The following is a 16,392-nucleotide window of genomic DNA, read 5'->3' as shown; positions in this document are numbered from 1 at the left end:
TCGTATGTGCTTTTGCGTTCCTTCCTGCTTTCCACATGATGGCCTAGTAACTTCACCCAGGCATTAGGTCCTCCCTGGGATTTTGGGAATTCCCAGATGGTATAAGGGTCCTTGCTTGGCTCTCTGGGGTGATAAATCCAGTCTTAGGGGTGGAGAGAGAGACGGGAAATGAAGGAAGGGTGGATGTTGCCCCCTCTGGAACTTGGGAAAGGAGAAAACAACAGCAATATACTCAGAAGTAGGGGAGAAATTTCCAGTAAGTGGAGGAGGACACCCATGGACACCTCACCTCAGGGTGGGGGACCAGCTACTCTTGCCTTAAATAGAGATTTTGAACACATGTAAGTCGGTACAGTCTCTCTGAGGGTTAATTTGGTATTCCACGTCCTTCGATCCAGTCATTTCCCTTCCAGTAATTTACTTGAGAACAATGAGTGACATCCACAAAGGTTTAGCTGTAAGGATGTCCTTCATAGGCCTGCTTCCAACTGAGAAACAAAAAACCAAAACCCCCCAAACTTTAAGACACCAAAAGATAGATTATCAACTGAAAAAGGCTACAAAACAGCAGGCACAGTATAATCCTATGTATTATACAATCAATCACATAAGTAAGCGCAGAAGTTCTAGAAGATGCTAACAGTCTTAGTAACTCTATGAGGTGGGATCATGAAGTGCTTTTCTCTTTTTTTCTAAATTTATATAATAAATATTACTTTTAGAATACATTTTATTTTTAAGTTTTAAAGATCAGTTGCTCCTTTTGTGTCCTCTTAAAATCCAACTGGATGATTGACCCATAATGATTTTTCCCTTATTTTTATTTATTAAGTCAGTGCGTTCTCTGAATGTCTCTAGTTTCAGTGAGAATAGGAAACACCCCTGGCTCAATGTAGAATCAAAAAACCAACAGCTAAGGAGGTGACAAAGAGGAACCACCCCCCTCACCGTGGCCAGGTAAATAATTACACAGAGACGAGAAAATAAGAAATGGTGGGGTCTCCATGCCTGGGAGCACCGCGGTCTTAAAAAGCTCAGGCACTTTTCTGACTGATGGTGAAATAGAAGGGTCAATAGACAACTTCTCCAAGCTGGCCTGATCGTTGACCTTCTGTGTTTGATAATTCGGTCAACCTAATTTACCACATAAATAGAAGAAATGACTAATCCACAGACATTCTTCATGGGCCTCCCATCCATGAAGAGGCACAGAGGCCAAGAGTGCCTACTTGTCCTGTCCAGTGCTCCTTCTCATCGCATTAGATGGAGAGAAAATTGGGACAATGTCCTTAAAAAGCTGCAAGAGTTCTTTATTCAATGACATTTTGAATCAACGCTTATTTTTAAAGAAGTTGGTTCAGCAGGTTTAGCTCGTATGACCTCTTTGATATTCTTGAACCTCAGGATTTTTTTGTCTCCCACTGTTTCACTGCTTGAAGCTATTTGAAGGTCTAATCAAGATCTATTAGGCAGGCTTAAGACCCTTGCTCAGGTCAAAACAATAATTCTGGTGTTGACCGAGAGGGTCATGTAACTATTCCGACGTGGAACGTGGAGTGAAAGGGCAGATCCTTACCTTCCAGTCACCACTTACACACCTGACCCCTCTTGCTCTTGCGTCAGCCAGAACCCCCCAATCTGGTGGGAGTGATCCCACCCAAGTCTGCCCTTCCTCTCACACTCAGTCCCACCCAGGTCTCATCAAGCCTGGCTCTGGCAACCCAGTCTTCGTTCCACTCCGTTCCCATCTCAGGTGATGGGAGAAGAGGTGAGACGTGGTGAGTTTAAGGGACATGACATCCATCTTTTCTTCTGCAGACTTGAGAGAAACTGCCTCCCAGAAAAGTTATCTAAACCACACCCACAGGTATGGCTGGGGGAAGGGGCTCCTGGGTCCCCACAGCTGAAGAGGGGGCTTTTCCACCAGAACAGGTAGGAAGCTGGGGCCCTGCCCAGAAGTCCAGAGGGGCACGACCTCCAGTTCTCGCCCGGCTGGGCCTTTCACTGGACGTTTGGCTTGAAGATGCCACACGATCACTGAGTCACAGTTCCCTCTTCTGTAAAGGAAAGATGGTAACAACCGGCTCGCAGGGTGGTTGAGGATTAAATGAGAGACTGTGAGTAAAACATCTGACATGCGGTAGTTTCAATAACTGCCATGTGTTTATTACCTTCAAGTCCTGAGGGAGAGGGACCCTGACGAGGCCTGAGAGGGGGACCCACTGCTCAGTAAGTCAGCTTCACCCCCAGGCAAGACCCTCCATCTCCACGGTGGCTTCTCTAGGTTCTTCTAAAGCATTCAGCCATGAGAAGAACAGTCTTCATCGATCCCAATTTGCATCCAAAGAAACTAAGTTAATAGATAAAATTTTCTCCACTTTCCATTTTTCCTCTCAGTAGTTTTTCCTAAACCTCTGATACCTGCTGCAGGTGCAGGACAAGTGAAACAAGTACAATTGCAAACATTACAACAATAATAACAAACTTTGAAAACTTCAGACCAGCTACAGTTGAGTTTGTTGTGCCTGTGATCTTATCGTGGAGATACTAAAGCAACATATTTCTAAGGCAACTTAGAGCAAGTTTTAATACATGTTTATATATGAGGCTAAATCACAATCCATAACAGAGGAAAACAAATATGTCAATCTTTTATTGACTGTGTCAATATTCAGACACAGTCCTGACTCCCAGGTTGTTGTGAGAAGGGCACAGGAAAGTCAGGGACCTGATTTTTGTACAATCTCTGCCAGCCACTTGTTTGGTGAGACCCTGACTGAGTCCCAGGCCTCTCATTCTGCTCGTTTGCTCAGCGATCGCACAGGCTGGTCACTGTTTTTCTTTTTTTGGCCATGTGGCATGCAGGGTCTTACTTCCCTGATCAGGGGTGGAACCCTTGCCCCCCTGCAGTGGAAGCGCAGGGTGTTAAGCACTGGACCACCAGGGACGTCTGAGGCTCATGACACCTAGCATTTGCATAGTCTTACAAGATGAGGAGCATTTTCCCAGGGGAGCACTCTCACAAGGACAGAAAAGCATTTTATAATATCAAGTTTTACCATGCACATATACACATTGCTATTATTACATTTTAACAAAATTGTCTCCAATGTGAATTGCTCTAGGGAGGTTCCCAAATAACTGGCCCAGATGCCCTATGTGACTTGCCCATCTGTACATCATGCTGCTTCGGGCCAGTGGTTCTGAACCTCCACTGTGCGTTGTATTACCTGAGCTTTGGCAACCAGCCCCAGAGAGTCTGAGGATACTGGACTAGGGGTTTAAAAGCTCCCTGCGTGGTTCTAAGGTGCAGTCAAGGCTGACAAGCACTGTGTCAGGTGAAGGTGAGACTTGCCTGTGTAAACCACGTTTGACGGGGTTTGGATGGACTTCGTCATAAACCCACATCCAATGGCTCCTGGGCCACAGAGCCTTGAGCCTCTCTCTTGATGGGAAGTGGCATCTAACAAAGCACTTTGGGTCATTAAGTCACAATATTCTTCCCGTGGCAGAGGCGTCCTCATGGTTACTGGCTAGAGAAAGTAACATGGAAGTGGGGAAGAGATGCTGCTGGTTCTAATCTTACAGGTAGACACGTTTAGAGCTTTTATAAAATGGACCTTTTCCTTATTTCCTTTCTTTTTATCAGTTCTTTTTTCTTTGCCTACTTCCTCTGCTTTGACTCATGTTTTCCTAAATATCCATGTCCTCTGTGGATACTGTAACCTCAGCTCTGTCCCTTATGGTGACATTGTAGCAGCAGGCTGGCTGTTTTTGGCAGCTGGTAAAACTGTTGGTGGTGAGGAGGGGCTCCCTCCTTACAATCACCATGCTCCTCTGGGAGGTGAAGCGTCATGTTCAGTGTTTCTACAGTTAGCAGAAAAGATGGACAGTCACCAATGGTTCTGATGCCATCTTTGCTTTATCATCTCAACACACCATCTTAGATAGGGACATTTATGTTGGATGCCCAAGAAAACTATTTATTATTCATTCTGATTGAGTCCCATTAATATCGTTGTGGGGACTTTTGGTGATGCAGTGTTTAGGTACTTCCTTCTCAAATAAAGCAAATTCGAGGCAGTGTCAGAACTTGATGGATATCTTATCCTTTTGCTTTAAAAACAACAATAAACTTCCTAAATGCCCTGACAGACTCGATGCTTGTAAAAAGTCTGCTTTAGGAGAATCAGGATCACAACTGTCGCTTTCACTCTTGTGGTCAAATGTCAGGAAGGAAAAATTACGTGCCTCCCATGCCAAGAAGGTTCTTTAGCAAGTGGAGTTGAAGTCATTTATTTGCTTGTATGGTGTTATGGGCTGCATTCATTGAGATTAACTTGGCTCATCTAACTTGAGCAGGCCACCTCATTAATCTAAAAAGAATGAACAACAATGCATGACAGGGACGGCTGTAAGTTCTTTGGAAACAACATTTAAAAGCAGAAAAGCAAATGATGAGATGGAGGCTGGCAGCCACGCACACGCAGGACTCTGGCGGTTTCCGGAGGTGATGATGACACTGTAATTGGGTCCTCTCACTTCAGGGAGTCCTGGGCAGTGGCCGAGGCAGCATGTGGATGGCGGCTGTCTTGGACCACATGTTTTGAGGCGTCTTTGTTGTTTCTCTATACAGTTCCTCCCCCTTGGCAGCCACAGTCTGTTGTCTATGTCTGTGAGTCTGTTTCTGTTTTGTAGATAAGTTCATTTGTGTCATATTTTAGATTGCACGTGTAAGTGATATCATATGGTATTCGTCTTTCTCTGTCTGACTTACTTCACTTAGTATGATAATCTCTTATCTCCATCCACGTTGCTGCAAATGGCATTATTTCATTCTTTTTTGTGACTAATATTCCATTGTATATGTACACCACATCTTCTTTATCCCTTCATATTTTGATGGACTTTTAGCTTGTTTCCATATCTTGGCTATTGTGAATAGTGCTAAAGCAAGTATGTCTTGACCAGTTGGCCTTCCTGAGGCCTATAGAATTTATAAGAGGTCCAGTATTTACCTGTATTACAACTTATAGCTAGTACCAACTAAGACTGGAAGAAATGTCTAATCTGAATGAAGTTTGGTGACAAAATATTTCCTCAGTTCAAGACAAAATCTAAAACAGTGGATCAAGTTCAAGCCCACTTGGACTCCATGTCTTCCCATCTACCCAGTGGCCAACACAGCTCAGAAGTCAGCCACTAGTACTGCGTGGGCTCCAAACGGAAAGGCAAGTGGCCAGTGTCCAGACCATGGACTACTTATCCGTAGTAGGCAGAGGTCCATTTCCCTCGAGTTGAATATTTGATGACAGGAGCTGGAGCCAGAAATAGTGACCTGAGGTTCTTAGCAAATCACGTGTGTTTTGCTTAGTGTCTATTGGACCGGGCAGACTTTGGCTTTTGTATCCCATAAGTGTAAAGAAGGCATCCTCCTTTCCCACCTGGCTCAGTAGAACTCAGGTCACTTCTTCTGGGCCACTGAAAAAGTCTGCAGGAACAGAGCCCTGATCCTCTTCAAAGATAGGTAGCTGTACAAAGTGCTGGTGGCGGGGAGCGGGGAGCAGGGGTGTGGTGGGTGCTCTGCTTCCTGTGTGGCTGTAAGCGACAGGGCTCACACCTGTGGTCCTAAAAGGTGATCAGGAAATTTCTCCTGCAAACTCAAATGCAGACACACAGTCCATCTGCAGATGAAATGGGGAAGAACCTTTGTATTCTATTCCAAGTTCATCACTAAAGAGATGCCGCCATAAGCTGAAATTATACGTAGTGGCCCATCTTTGGGAACCCTGCCTCCCAGGTAACGAGCATTAAGCTAAAACACCTTTGTTTAGGGTACCCTGTTGAGAGGAAAGAGTTGTTGGAATTTTACTCCATTTGTGAATTGGTTTGTTTGCTTCTTTGGATACTAGCATTTATATGTGACTTTTGTGCTTTGTCTTGGATTTCTGTCTTTAAAAATGGGGAATGTTTCAAATATTCCTTAAAGAAAGTCCTCTGAGGTGGGTTTTGGATAAGTGATCTGATTATAGCCATAAACCCATGAGTCAGAAGAAGGTGGTATTTTATTGTAAACGTGTGTGACCAAGGTACCTGTCAGAATCTGCACGGGGGATTAGCCACTGTTATCTTGGGACCTCGTGCACCATGCACTGCTACCCTTGCTGTGTAATTATGTCATTTATGGTCTCCTGTATCACATACGTAAAACCCCATGACCAAACGAGGGTTTGGCAGATGGAGGAAAGGAAAAAAAAAAAAAAAGGCCTGTCTGTGGGACCTTCCTAGCGGGAAGAGAAAGATTCCACTTGGTTCCTAAAATCACCAAAAGCCCCAGCCCAGCCCAGAAATCAGAGCCTGGTTGGTTGATACCAAAGCAAAAAGGCATCCTTTTAAAGGTTAGAGATGATCAGTTGCTATTTATGGTTTTATGGTGGCTATTCTGTGAAAAAGCAGGGAAGAATGATAAAATCCTTTATGTGCAAACATTTGTGCTATTACATCAGGGAAAATAAGAAAAGGAAGGGAATGAGAGTGAGAATATTTTGCTTCAAATCTTAACTCCTCCATTCTTTTTCATGGCTGAGTAATATTCTAGTGTGTGTGTGTGTGTGTGTGTGTGTGTGTGTGTGTGTGTGTGTGTGTGTATACACACCACATCTTTATCCGTTCACCTGTCAATGGACACAGGCTGCTTCCATGTCTTGGCTATTGTAAATAGTACTGCTATGGACATTAGGGTGCCTGTAACTTTTAGAATTAGAGTTTTGTCCAGATATATGCCCAGGGGTAGGATTGTAGTACCATTTGCAACAACATGAATGGACTTAGAGATGATCATATTAAGTGAAGTAAGTCAGAGATAGACAAATATCATATGCTATCTCTTACATGTGGAATCCAAAAAGAAATGATACAAACGAACTTATATTCAAAATAGAAATAGACCAACAGACATAGAAAACAAACTATGGTTACCAAATGGGAAAGGTGGGGAGGGATAAATTAGGAGTTTGGGATTAACATATATACAAAAAATATATATATATACACTACTATGTACAAAATAGATAAACAACAAGGTCCTACTGTATAGTACAGGGAACGCTACTCAATATTTTGTAATAACCTATAAGAGAAAAGAAACTGAAAAAGAATATATATATGTATATACATATATATACACACACAGTATAACTGAATCACTTTGCTATATACCTGAAACTAACAAAACATTGTGAATCAACTATACTTCAATTTAAAAAGTCCTAATTCTGGCGGGAAGATAAAAAACCGTAACTCCTCCCACTGAGCTATCTTCCTTAGCCGCTCCAGCTGTTTTGCCAACATATCCACCCCTTCCACCACCTTCCCTTCCTATCCAGCCCCCATTCCTGACACTGGGACTCAATTAGAAAATCCTGTGTTAGTTCCTGGGGCATAGGGGCTTGGTCTCGTATCACCATCTAAGACCCAAAAGGGCATCCAGTTTGGGCCCCTCCCGGGGCAAGGCAATGTCCCTTACACCTTTATCAGATGGGGACTAAATGCAAATGACCAGCCGGTGAGGCTTCTCAGACTTCCTTAACTGGAAAGATTGCAACCCTCCTTCATAAGGAGGGTCCTCTATACTCGGAGACCACTTGGCATCACGCACAGCTGAACCCAAATGGGACCCTGATGAGGGAGGAATGCCTTTATCATAATACTACTTATTAGTGCATCTGGGCAGGGCTTTGAAAAGGGGAACCAAAGAAAAATAGTTCAAATAAAATTCAAGAAATTCACCAAAAAAAAAAAAAAAAGACCCCTCTCAATTTTTGGAAAATATTTATCAAACCTACAGACAGTATACTGATGCAGATCCTGAGACCCCTGAAACTATTAGAATGGTAAATTTGACCTTTTTTGGGCAAAGTGCCTCAGATATTGGGAGAAAGTTGTGACGATTAGATGGTGCATTTGAAATGAACTCTTCTCCAGGGTAGATGTTGCTTTTAAAGTGTTCAACAGGGAACAACAACAGAGGAATGAAGATACCAAACAAAAGGCCACATTTTTGGCAGTGGCACTGGTTCCCAAAAGGGGAGTAACCGGAAGAGAGGTAAGCCCCCATTGTGGGAGGAATAATGCGCTTTCACCCTGAAGATTTTCTTCAGAACAGCTTGACATGAGTCCCACCAGAACACGCTTTAAGCCTACAGATGGCGCTCAAGAGAACCCCAGGAAAGAGACAGAGCCCTCCTCTCCATCCACCCATCCCAGGTCCCTGAAAAGGTAAGACCAGAGTGTGGGCTAACAGCACCCCAGGGAAGGCCAAAAATACATGGCCAATAGGAATCCCCTTAAAAAGGGATGCTGGGACACCTAACCTGAAACGAGATCCTCTGAGGCAAGAGGATCACTTCTCCCACAAGTTGTCAAAATACCATCCAGTATATTCAGAAAAGGACAAAGAGAGGTTTTCACTGGGATGCGCCTTGCCTGGCTAGAAATGCGGTGTGCAATTCCTTTGACTCCTGAGGTGATCTTGGACCCTGTGTTGCAGCACATTGATGTCAGTACCCATTAGGGGAGAGATGCCACCTTAAGATGGATTCAAAAATATACAATGGGGCTTAAACTATAACAGACCATCCAAGTCACTAAGAATTGCATGATTTGTGCTAAAAATAATCCAAAGACTGCTGTTGGACTTTCCCAGATGGGGGCCCAACACAGAGGAATCTGCGTCACCAAGAACTGGACTCATCTGCCTTGAGCTGCGGGAAATTTCAGATACCTGCTAGTGTTTGTGGACACCTTTTTTTCGGAGTGAGTGGAAGCAATCCCACCTGGATAGAAAAAGTCTCTGAAGAGGGTGCCTGGGTCTTGGACAAACTGAAAGCTGAACGTGAGTGTGGTATCAGCATCGATATCTCCCTGTGGAAATTTGAGACCATAAGTACTATGTGACTATCATTGTTGCCCCAGGACACAGAGACTTTATCAAAAACAATGATTCCAGGCACACCCCAGGCTGCCCATGCTGTCCTCATTGTTGCTGCTGGTGCTGCTGGATGTGAAACTGGTATCTCCAAGAGTGGGTAGAGCCATGAGCATGCCCTTCTGGTTCACACTCTGGGTGTGAAACAGCGAATTGTTGCTGTTAGGTGGATTCCACTGAGCCGCCCTAAAGGCCTGAAGAGATATGAGGAAGTTGTTAAGGAAGTCAGCACCTACATTAAGAAAATTGGCTACAAGCCCTATTCAGTAGCATTGGTGCCAATTTCTGTCTTGAATGGTGACAACACGCTGGAGCTGAGTGCTAACATGTCCTGGTTCAAGGGATGGAAAGTCACCCGTAAAGATGGCAATGCCAGTGGAACACACTGCTTGAAGCTCTGGATGGCATCCTGCTACCAACTCATCCAACTGACAAGTCCTCGAGTCTGCCCCTCCAGGACAGTTACAAAACTGGTGGTATTGGTACTGTTCCTGTGAGCTGAGTGGAGACCATTCTCAAACCTATCATGGTGGTCACCTTTGCTCCAGTCAATGTTACAACTCAAGTAAAGTCTGTTGAAATGTACCATGAAGCGTTGTGAAGCCCTTTCTGGGGACAATGTGGGCTTCAATGTCAAGAACATGTCTATCAAAGATGTTTGTTGTGGCCATGTAGCTGGTGACAGAAAAAATGACCAACGGATGGAAGCAGCTGGCTTCATAACACAAGTGATTATCTTGAACCATCAGGGCCAAATCAGTGCTGGATATGCAACTGTGCTGGACTGTCACACAGCTCACAGGTTGTCACACAGCTCTTTCAGTTTGCTATGCCGAAAGAGAAGCCTGATCGTTATTCTGGGAAAAAGCTGGAAGATGGCCCCAAATTCTTGATCTGGTGATGCTGCTACTGTTGATGCGGTTCCTGGCAAGCCTGTGTGTGTTTAGAGCTTCTCTATCCTCTGCTGGGTCGTTTTGCTGTTCATGACGTGAGACAGACAGTTGCTGTGTCATCAAAATGGTGGAAAAGAAGGCAGCTGGAGCTGGCAAGGTCGCCAGGTCTGTCCAGAAAGCTCAGAGGCTAAATGAGTATTATCCCCAATACCTGCCACCCCAGTCTTAATCAGTGGTGGAAGAATGGTCTCAGAACTGCTTGTAATTCTAAAAGACTGATTAATGGTAACAATGAATTGTAATATCTTCAGAAGGAAAGGAGACTGCTTTGTGAACCACTGGTTTTGTGTGTGGCAGTTTAAAGTTACCAGTTTTTTAAATCAGTACTTTAAACATTTTTTTTAAATTTTATATTGGAGTATAGTTGATTTACTATGTTGTATTAGTTTCAGGTGTACAGGAAAGTGACTCAGTTTTATATATATATGTGTGTGTATATATATATGTGTGTGTGTATATATATATATATGTGTGTGTGTGTGTATATATATTCTTTATAAGATTCTTTTCCCATATAGGTTATTACAGAACACTGAGTAGAGTTCCCTGTGTGACACATTAGGTCCTTTTTGATTATTTTATATCTGGTAGCATGTATATGTTAATCCCAAGCTCCTAATTTATATCCCCACTCAACCTGTTCCCTTTTGAAGTCTGTGTTTCTGTTTTGTAAATAAGTTCATTAAAATCAGTACTTTTTAATTAGTTAGAGCCCTCCTTAAGGAAATTATCCCCTGATTTGGATTAAGGCATTGAAACTACATTAATCCTGGAGACCACAATTAACAGAAAAAACTGAGAAAATGAATAGTAATTTAACTTGGGATAAGGCCTTGCCAGTTGCCCTGCTACAGATCAGTGGCTCCCAGAGCAGGCTTAAATTAAACCCCTTTGAAATATTGTATGTAGAACCTATAAATGCTCTGAAAGACCTAGCAGTTGCCAATTATGTTAAGACTTTGGGCATTATACTAAACCCTGTTCATCAGTTTGCCTCCAACAGATCTGCCTATCCAACTGAAGTAAATGGTAATTTCATTATGGCTGGAGAGGGGTCAACCTATTTGTTTAATTTTGTCCAAATAAACAGCACAGGAATTTAGTATATATATTGGGAACTGGAATCCAGCCTGAATTGGGTTCAATTACAAATTAAGACAACAAAGAGCTAAGGGGTTTCATCAGGTTCAAATAGTTGTACATAAAAAAGGAAAGAGGATTTTACTACTACAGATTCTAAAGAATATTCATCACCCCTGTTCAGCAGGAAGTAGCCACAGCAGTCTTTGTCTCTTTCCCCACAAGACTGTGGAATGGACATTGACAGTGGGGAACCTCAATAGGGAAGAAACTTTGAATTCTATTACAAGTTAATCACTAAAGGGATGCTGCCTATAAGCTTAAAGTATACACAATTCCCATCTCCGGGAACCCTGCCTCCCAGGTAGTGAGCATTAAGCTAAAATACCTTTGTTTAGCTCACAGGAAACATCTGGACCAGGCCCACCCGTGAGTGACTGCAGGAAAGAAGAAATTAACACATCCCCTCCAGAGGCTAGTTGGAACCAGGAAATGTTTGACTTTACTCCCTCCCCTTTTAGTATATAAGAAACTTGAATTCTAACTCAGGCAAGATGGTTCTTTGGGACACGAGTTCACCATCTTCTTGTTCTGCTGGCTTTCCTTGCTCCAACAACTTATCTCGATTTATTGGCCTGTTGTGGCATGAGCAGTATGAGCTTGGACTTGGTAACACAGATTTTAGTGCAAGATGGTGATGGGTCTGGGGCAGGCTCTCTAGTGGAGAGGACTCCCTGCCTTCTTCAGAATACATCCTGGCTCTCCTTCTGTCATCTGGCTACTTTCAAATATGATTCCTTTTCTACACTGCATAAAGCATTCTTCCTGAGTAATGATTCCCCCCATCAACAGCTTTTGGGAAATCAAACAGTTTTTCATTCAGACGAGGTTGGGGACTCCTGATCCAAATCTCTGCGTATACCTTATTTGGAAACAAGATTTTATATTCTCCCATCAATAACTGTTCATTTGTCTTGCAAGGTAACAGCTGCTTTCCATAACTTTATCAGCAACCTTGACACATCTATAAGTTCACTAAAATCTTTTGGTTAAATGCAGCTAATTAAAGGAGAACTGATGCATACAATATTATGAATTTCAAAGTTAAATAGGTATAAATAATCCCTAAGCATAGTATGAGGCAAACCTAACTAATGGGTACCATTTTAAGTTTTGGTTATTCTTGAATTTACATATTCATATCAATTTTAGAATCAGTTTGGACAGTTCTATGGTAAGTCCTGTTGAGATTTTAAAAATAGGATTGCAGCTTCCTACATGGCGCAGTGGTTGAGAATCCGCCTGCCAATGCAGGCGACACGGGTTTGATCCCTGCTCCAGGAAGATCCCACATGCCGCGGAGCAACTAAGCCCGTGTGCCACAACTATAGAGCCTGCGCTTTAGAGCCCATGAGCCACAACTATTGAGCCCATGTGCTGCAACTACTGAAGCCCACGCACCTAGAGCCGGTGCTCCACAAGAAAAGCCACAGCAATGAGGAGCCTGCACACAATGAAGAGTAGCCCCCACTCACCACAACTAAAGCCCGCGCACAGCAAAAAAGACCCAACACAGCCAATTAAAAAAATAAAAAAGTAGGCTTGAGCTGAATTCTTTACAATATTCAGTAACTTAAATAATGGAGAGGACTATCATGGTTTTCTATGATGTCCTTCAATAATATTTTATCTTTTCCAATAAGACCTTAGAATATTTGTCCCTAAGTAACCTTAAAAATTGCTGTTGTGGATGGTATCCACTTTCCTCCCACAGAATTTCCCAATTAAATATCACTATTATGTGTTTGTATATTAATGCTGTATTCAGTCACAGCATTTGATAGCTTAGTTGACTGTCTTTGATCTTCGAGATAGATCATATTTCTTATATGAGACTTGTTCTCATTTTCCAGTATTTGTATCATTACTCTTTCCTGTTTTACTGCACTGGCTAAGATCTCCAAAACCACTGGTGAGTAGAAGCAGTAAAGAGTAGCCTTGTTTGACCCCTGACAAGAATGTGCCTAATATTTTACCCTTGAATATGATGTTTATCTTTTTAGAAGTTCAGGAATTTCCAGTTTGATAAATTATTTGCTTTTAATAAAAAACAATGTGCTAATGAAGATTTACTACAGTGTAAAATGATTCCTCTTGAGGAACTCATAATTACAGAGAAATATGTAACAAATCAGTGTTATCTGTTTCACTTCAGTACCTAGGAAGCTCAGAGCCAAACTGGGTATAACAAGTGTGTATCTCATAGCCTGCTCAACTCTATTACAGGGGCACCATTCCTTCTCACACCCTCCCTCCCCCAATTTATACCATCCTACATGTTTTCCCCTTACTTTACTATTTTAATGCATGAATCTCTTGTCAACTGCCACAAATCTTTAATGAAGAGAGATGAAGTATAAATGAAAACTTCAAGAGAGTGGCTACAGCTGGATTTAAAACTAAGAATGAGAGAAATGCAAGGTGGGCAGGAAAATACTGTTAGGTTTTTGAGTGCTCTCCTGATAACTAATGGATTTGTTATTAAAAGGTCTAACACTGTGGTTATAAGTCTCATGGGTGGCAGTGTGAATCAAGTCTCAGAAGATACCTGGGGTTTAAAAAGTTAGATTCTGTGGATCTTCAGGAATCTGGTCTAGAGGAAATCCAGTAGTTAAATGAGGCCCGCTTATACTTACATTGCTAAGCTTAATTATCTGTCATAAGTAGCCATTAGAAAACATTTTCATTTCATACAATGAAGAGAAACCCAGGAGCTATTAACATTTTGAGTAATAAGTGATTAATAAGTTTGGCTAAGACTCTGAGCTTCCACTGCAGGGGGTGTGGGTTCAATCCCTGGTTGGGGAACTAAGATCCCACATGCTGTGCAGCAAAGGAAAAAAAAGGGAAAAATAATTACACCTGTCTTACAGTTGAATGATCTAAAAAATAACTATACCTCCTCACAGAAGTGTAAATAAGACCCATAATATATGATTTTATTGTCAGTTTCAGGCCTTTAACTATGACAGAAACATTTCTATAATTTAGATTAAAAAAATCTCAATTCCCTTTTCTTTTTATGGCTCAGGAAATGGTTTCCTTTATCTAAGTAGGTTACACCATATGATTTGACACTGTTCCACAACCACCCTTTCACAAAGACAGACAAATCTTTATAAAAGAAGTTAAATTTATAAACATTTATGATAACTTGAGAAATACATAGTAAAAAAAGAACAGAGCCCACAAATTACAAAGATTTTGCTAATATGCAAACTGCTGGTCCATCTAAATCTGGCATATTCAATCTACTTAACTGATTTACTTCTAGTGTGGTAACTTTTTAAATGAAATTCAGTTGGAGGATAAACGATAAATTTTATGCCCTTGACAAAGACAGCCAGTGTGGTACGTTGCAACAAAGAAGAGAAAACATAACTCCTGGTTGTGTTATTGTTCTGGCTCATCAGAATTCACAGGGTATGTGGGGTTCTGTTCTGTTCAATGAGGTCAGGCAAACGTAATAGAAGGTGCCCCGGGCTGACACACATCTTCATCATACAAATCTTCTGGTAGCTCCTCTTCATCCCCATCAGGAAAATACGTTGGGAATGGTAGATTTTTAGAGAAATCCTTATATGCAGGCAATTTAGAATCTTTGATCTGGGTGGAGGAAGCAAAAATCTTATTAATAAGTGATACCAATTAAGCTACTTAAAGATAGTCTGGTTTACTTATTCATAATCAAAGAATATGTTTCTACATTTTCTTTTTTTGTTTACTTTGTTTTTTTGTTCCTACATTTTCTAACGTGAATAACACAGCTGTTATATACTGAGTTCCTCTTACTATATATATATTTTTTTATTCCAATAAACTTAACTAATCCAATGACAGAAATATAACCTTCCACAAGTTAATCAACTATCTCATGAGAATAAAATTACTCTGATTATATTTTATCCATAAACAGGATAAACAGAACTGTCCAAAAGGATAAATTATATTCTACAATTACCATATAAATATCAATTACACCCAAATTGATTTTTCAAATATAAAGAACTCACATAAACTATATGCCTAAAAGGTATTACTATCTACCTCTCAAGTACTGATTTTATTATCTACTCATATCATGTATCTTAATTATTCTATATTCTACCATAGATTTTTGAGCTTGGGTTAAAAAAAATAAAATTTACCTAGTACTTTTGTTAGTCTTGTTAAGGAAATTAGCTTATATTTAACAAGTAGTATTCTCTTTGAGAAGCTAAAGACAGAATATTAATTAGCAAAAACAATAATAAACCCAGAAGCCTTGAAAACAGCTCAACTCTTTATATCCTAAAACTATTCTAATTACATTTGTAAATTCATAAACTGAGGAACAGTACAGATATTGATATGACCTAAAATGTTGGGTTATATTTTTGGAAAACAATTATTGGGTTCTTTAAAGCTTCTGACTCATTCCACAGTCTTCATTTCCGAGAGAAATAAAAAAGAGTTACACGTTAAACAGATTAAAATAAGGCATAATCATTTTGGCAATAAGAAATGAATAATTTGGTTGAAGTAAGTACATAGCTGCTAGGAATAGCTAAGTACAGAAAAACACCTATATTAATTTCTCTTATTAAAATTGTTCCAAGAAATTACCAGTAAGTTGCCCAGAAGAAAATATGCTTGTTTAATTGTTTTCCCAATTCACAAATCTTGAGTTGAACTTTAACTTGGAAAAAAAAAGTCATATTCTTACCAACTGTCTCAGAATTTATAACTGAAAATCAAACCCAAGCAAATAAACAACAAAGCTTTCTGTGCTAATTAGATAACTGTGAAAATTTAGTTATAAATTGACTAAACAGTGAATTCTTAGGTACTTTCAAAGTTTTACAGATCTATTATACCTAAGAAACAGCAAGGTGATTTCAGTTATACATATATATATATTCTTTCCCATTATAGGTTATTACAAGATACTGAGTGTAGTTCCCTTTGCTATACAGTAGGTCCTTGTTGGTTATCTGTTTTATATATAGTACTTTGTATCTGCTAATCTCAAACTCCTAATTTAATCTGTGCATCACCCCTTTCCCCTTTGGGAACCATAAGTTTGTTTTTTATGTTTGTGAGTCTACTTTTGTTTTGTAAATAAGTTCATTTATATCATTTTTTAGATTCCACACATAAGAGATATGATATTTGTCTTTCTGTCTGGCTTTTACTTCATATGATAATCTTTAGGTGCATCCATGTTGCTGCAAATGGCATCATTTCACGCTTTTTATGGCTGAGTAACATTCCATTGTATAAATGTACCACGGCTTCTTTATTCATTCCTCTGTCGATGGACATTTAGGTTGT

The 16,392-nt window shown here is 40.7% G+C and overlaps 1 protein-coding gene and 1 pseudogene across 1 annotated transcript in view; one reads left to right on the top strand and one right to left on the bottom strand.

The window, feature by feature from the left end:
• LOC130854936 (elongation factor 1-alpha 1-like) overlaps positions 1-9,933 on the top strand; it is a 74,387-nt pseudogene extending 64,454 nt beyond the window's left edge.
• A 4,265-nt stretch (positions 9,934-14,198) lies between these two features.
• MRPL3 (mitochondrial ribosomal protein L3) overlaps positions 14,199-16,392 on the bottom strand; it is a 45,616-nt gene continuing 43,422 nt past the window's right edge. The window contains exon 10 of the mRNA XM_057739100.1: positions 14,199-14,685. Coding sequence (XP_057595083.1) covers positions 14,533-14,685 — 153 coding nt within the window. The 3' untranslated portion in view covers positions 14,199-14,532. The remainder of the gene's footprint in view (positions 14,686-16,392) is intronic.

Source organism: Hippopotamus amphibius, chromosome 6 (genome assembly GCF_030028045.1).
Source record: "Hippopotamus amphibius kiboko isolate mHipAmp2 chromosome 6, mHipAmp2.hap2, whole genome shotgun sequence".
NCBI lineage: Eukaryota > Metazoa > Chordata > Mammalia > Artiodactyla > Hippopotamidae > Hippopotamus > Hippopotamus amphibius.
Note: the sequence above shows the minus strand (reverse complement) of the source record. Positions and strands in the feature narration are given on the sequence as shown.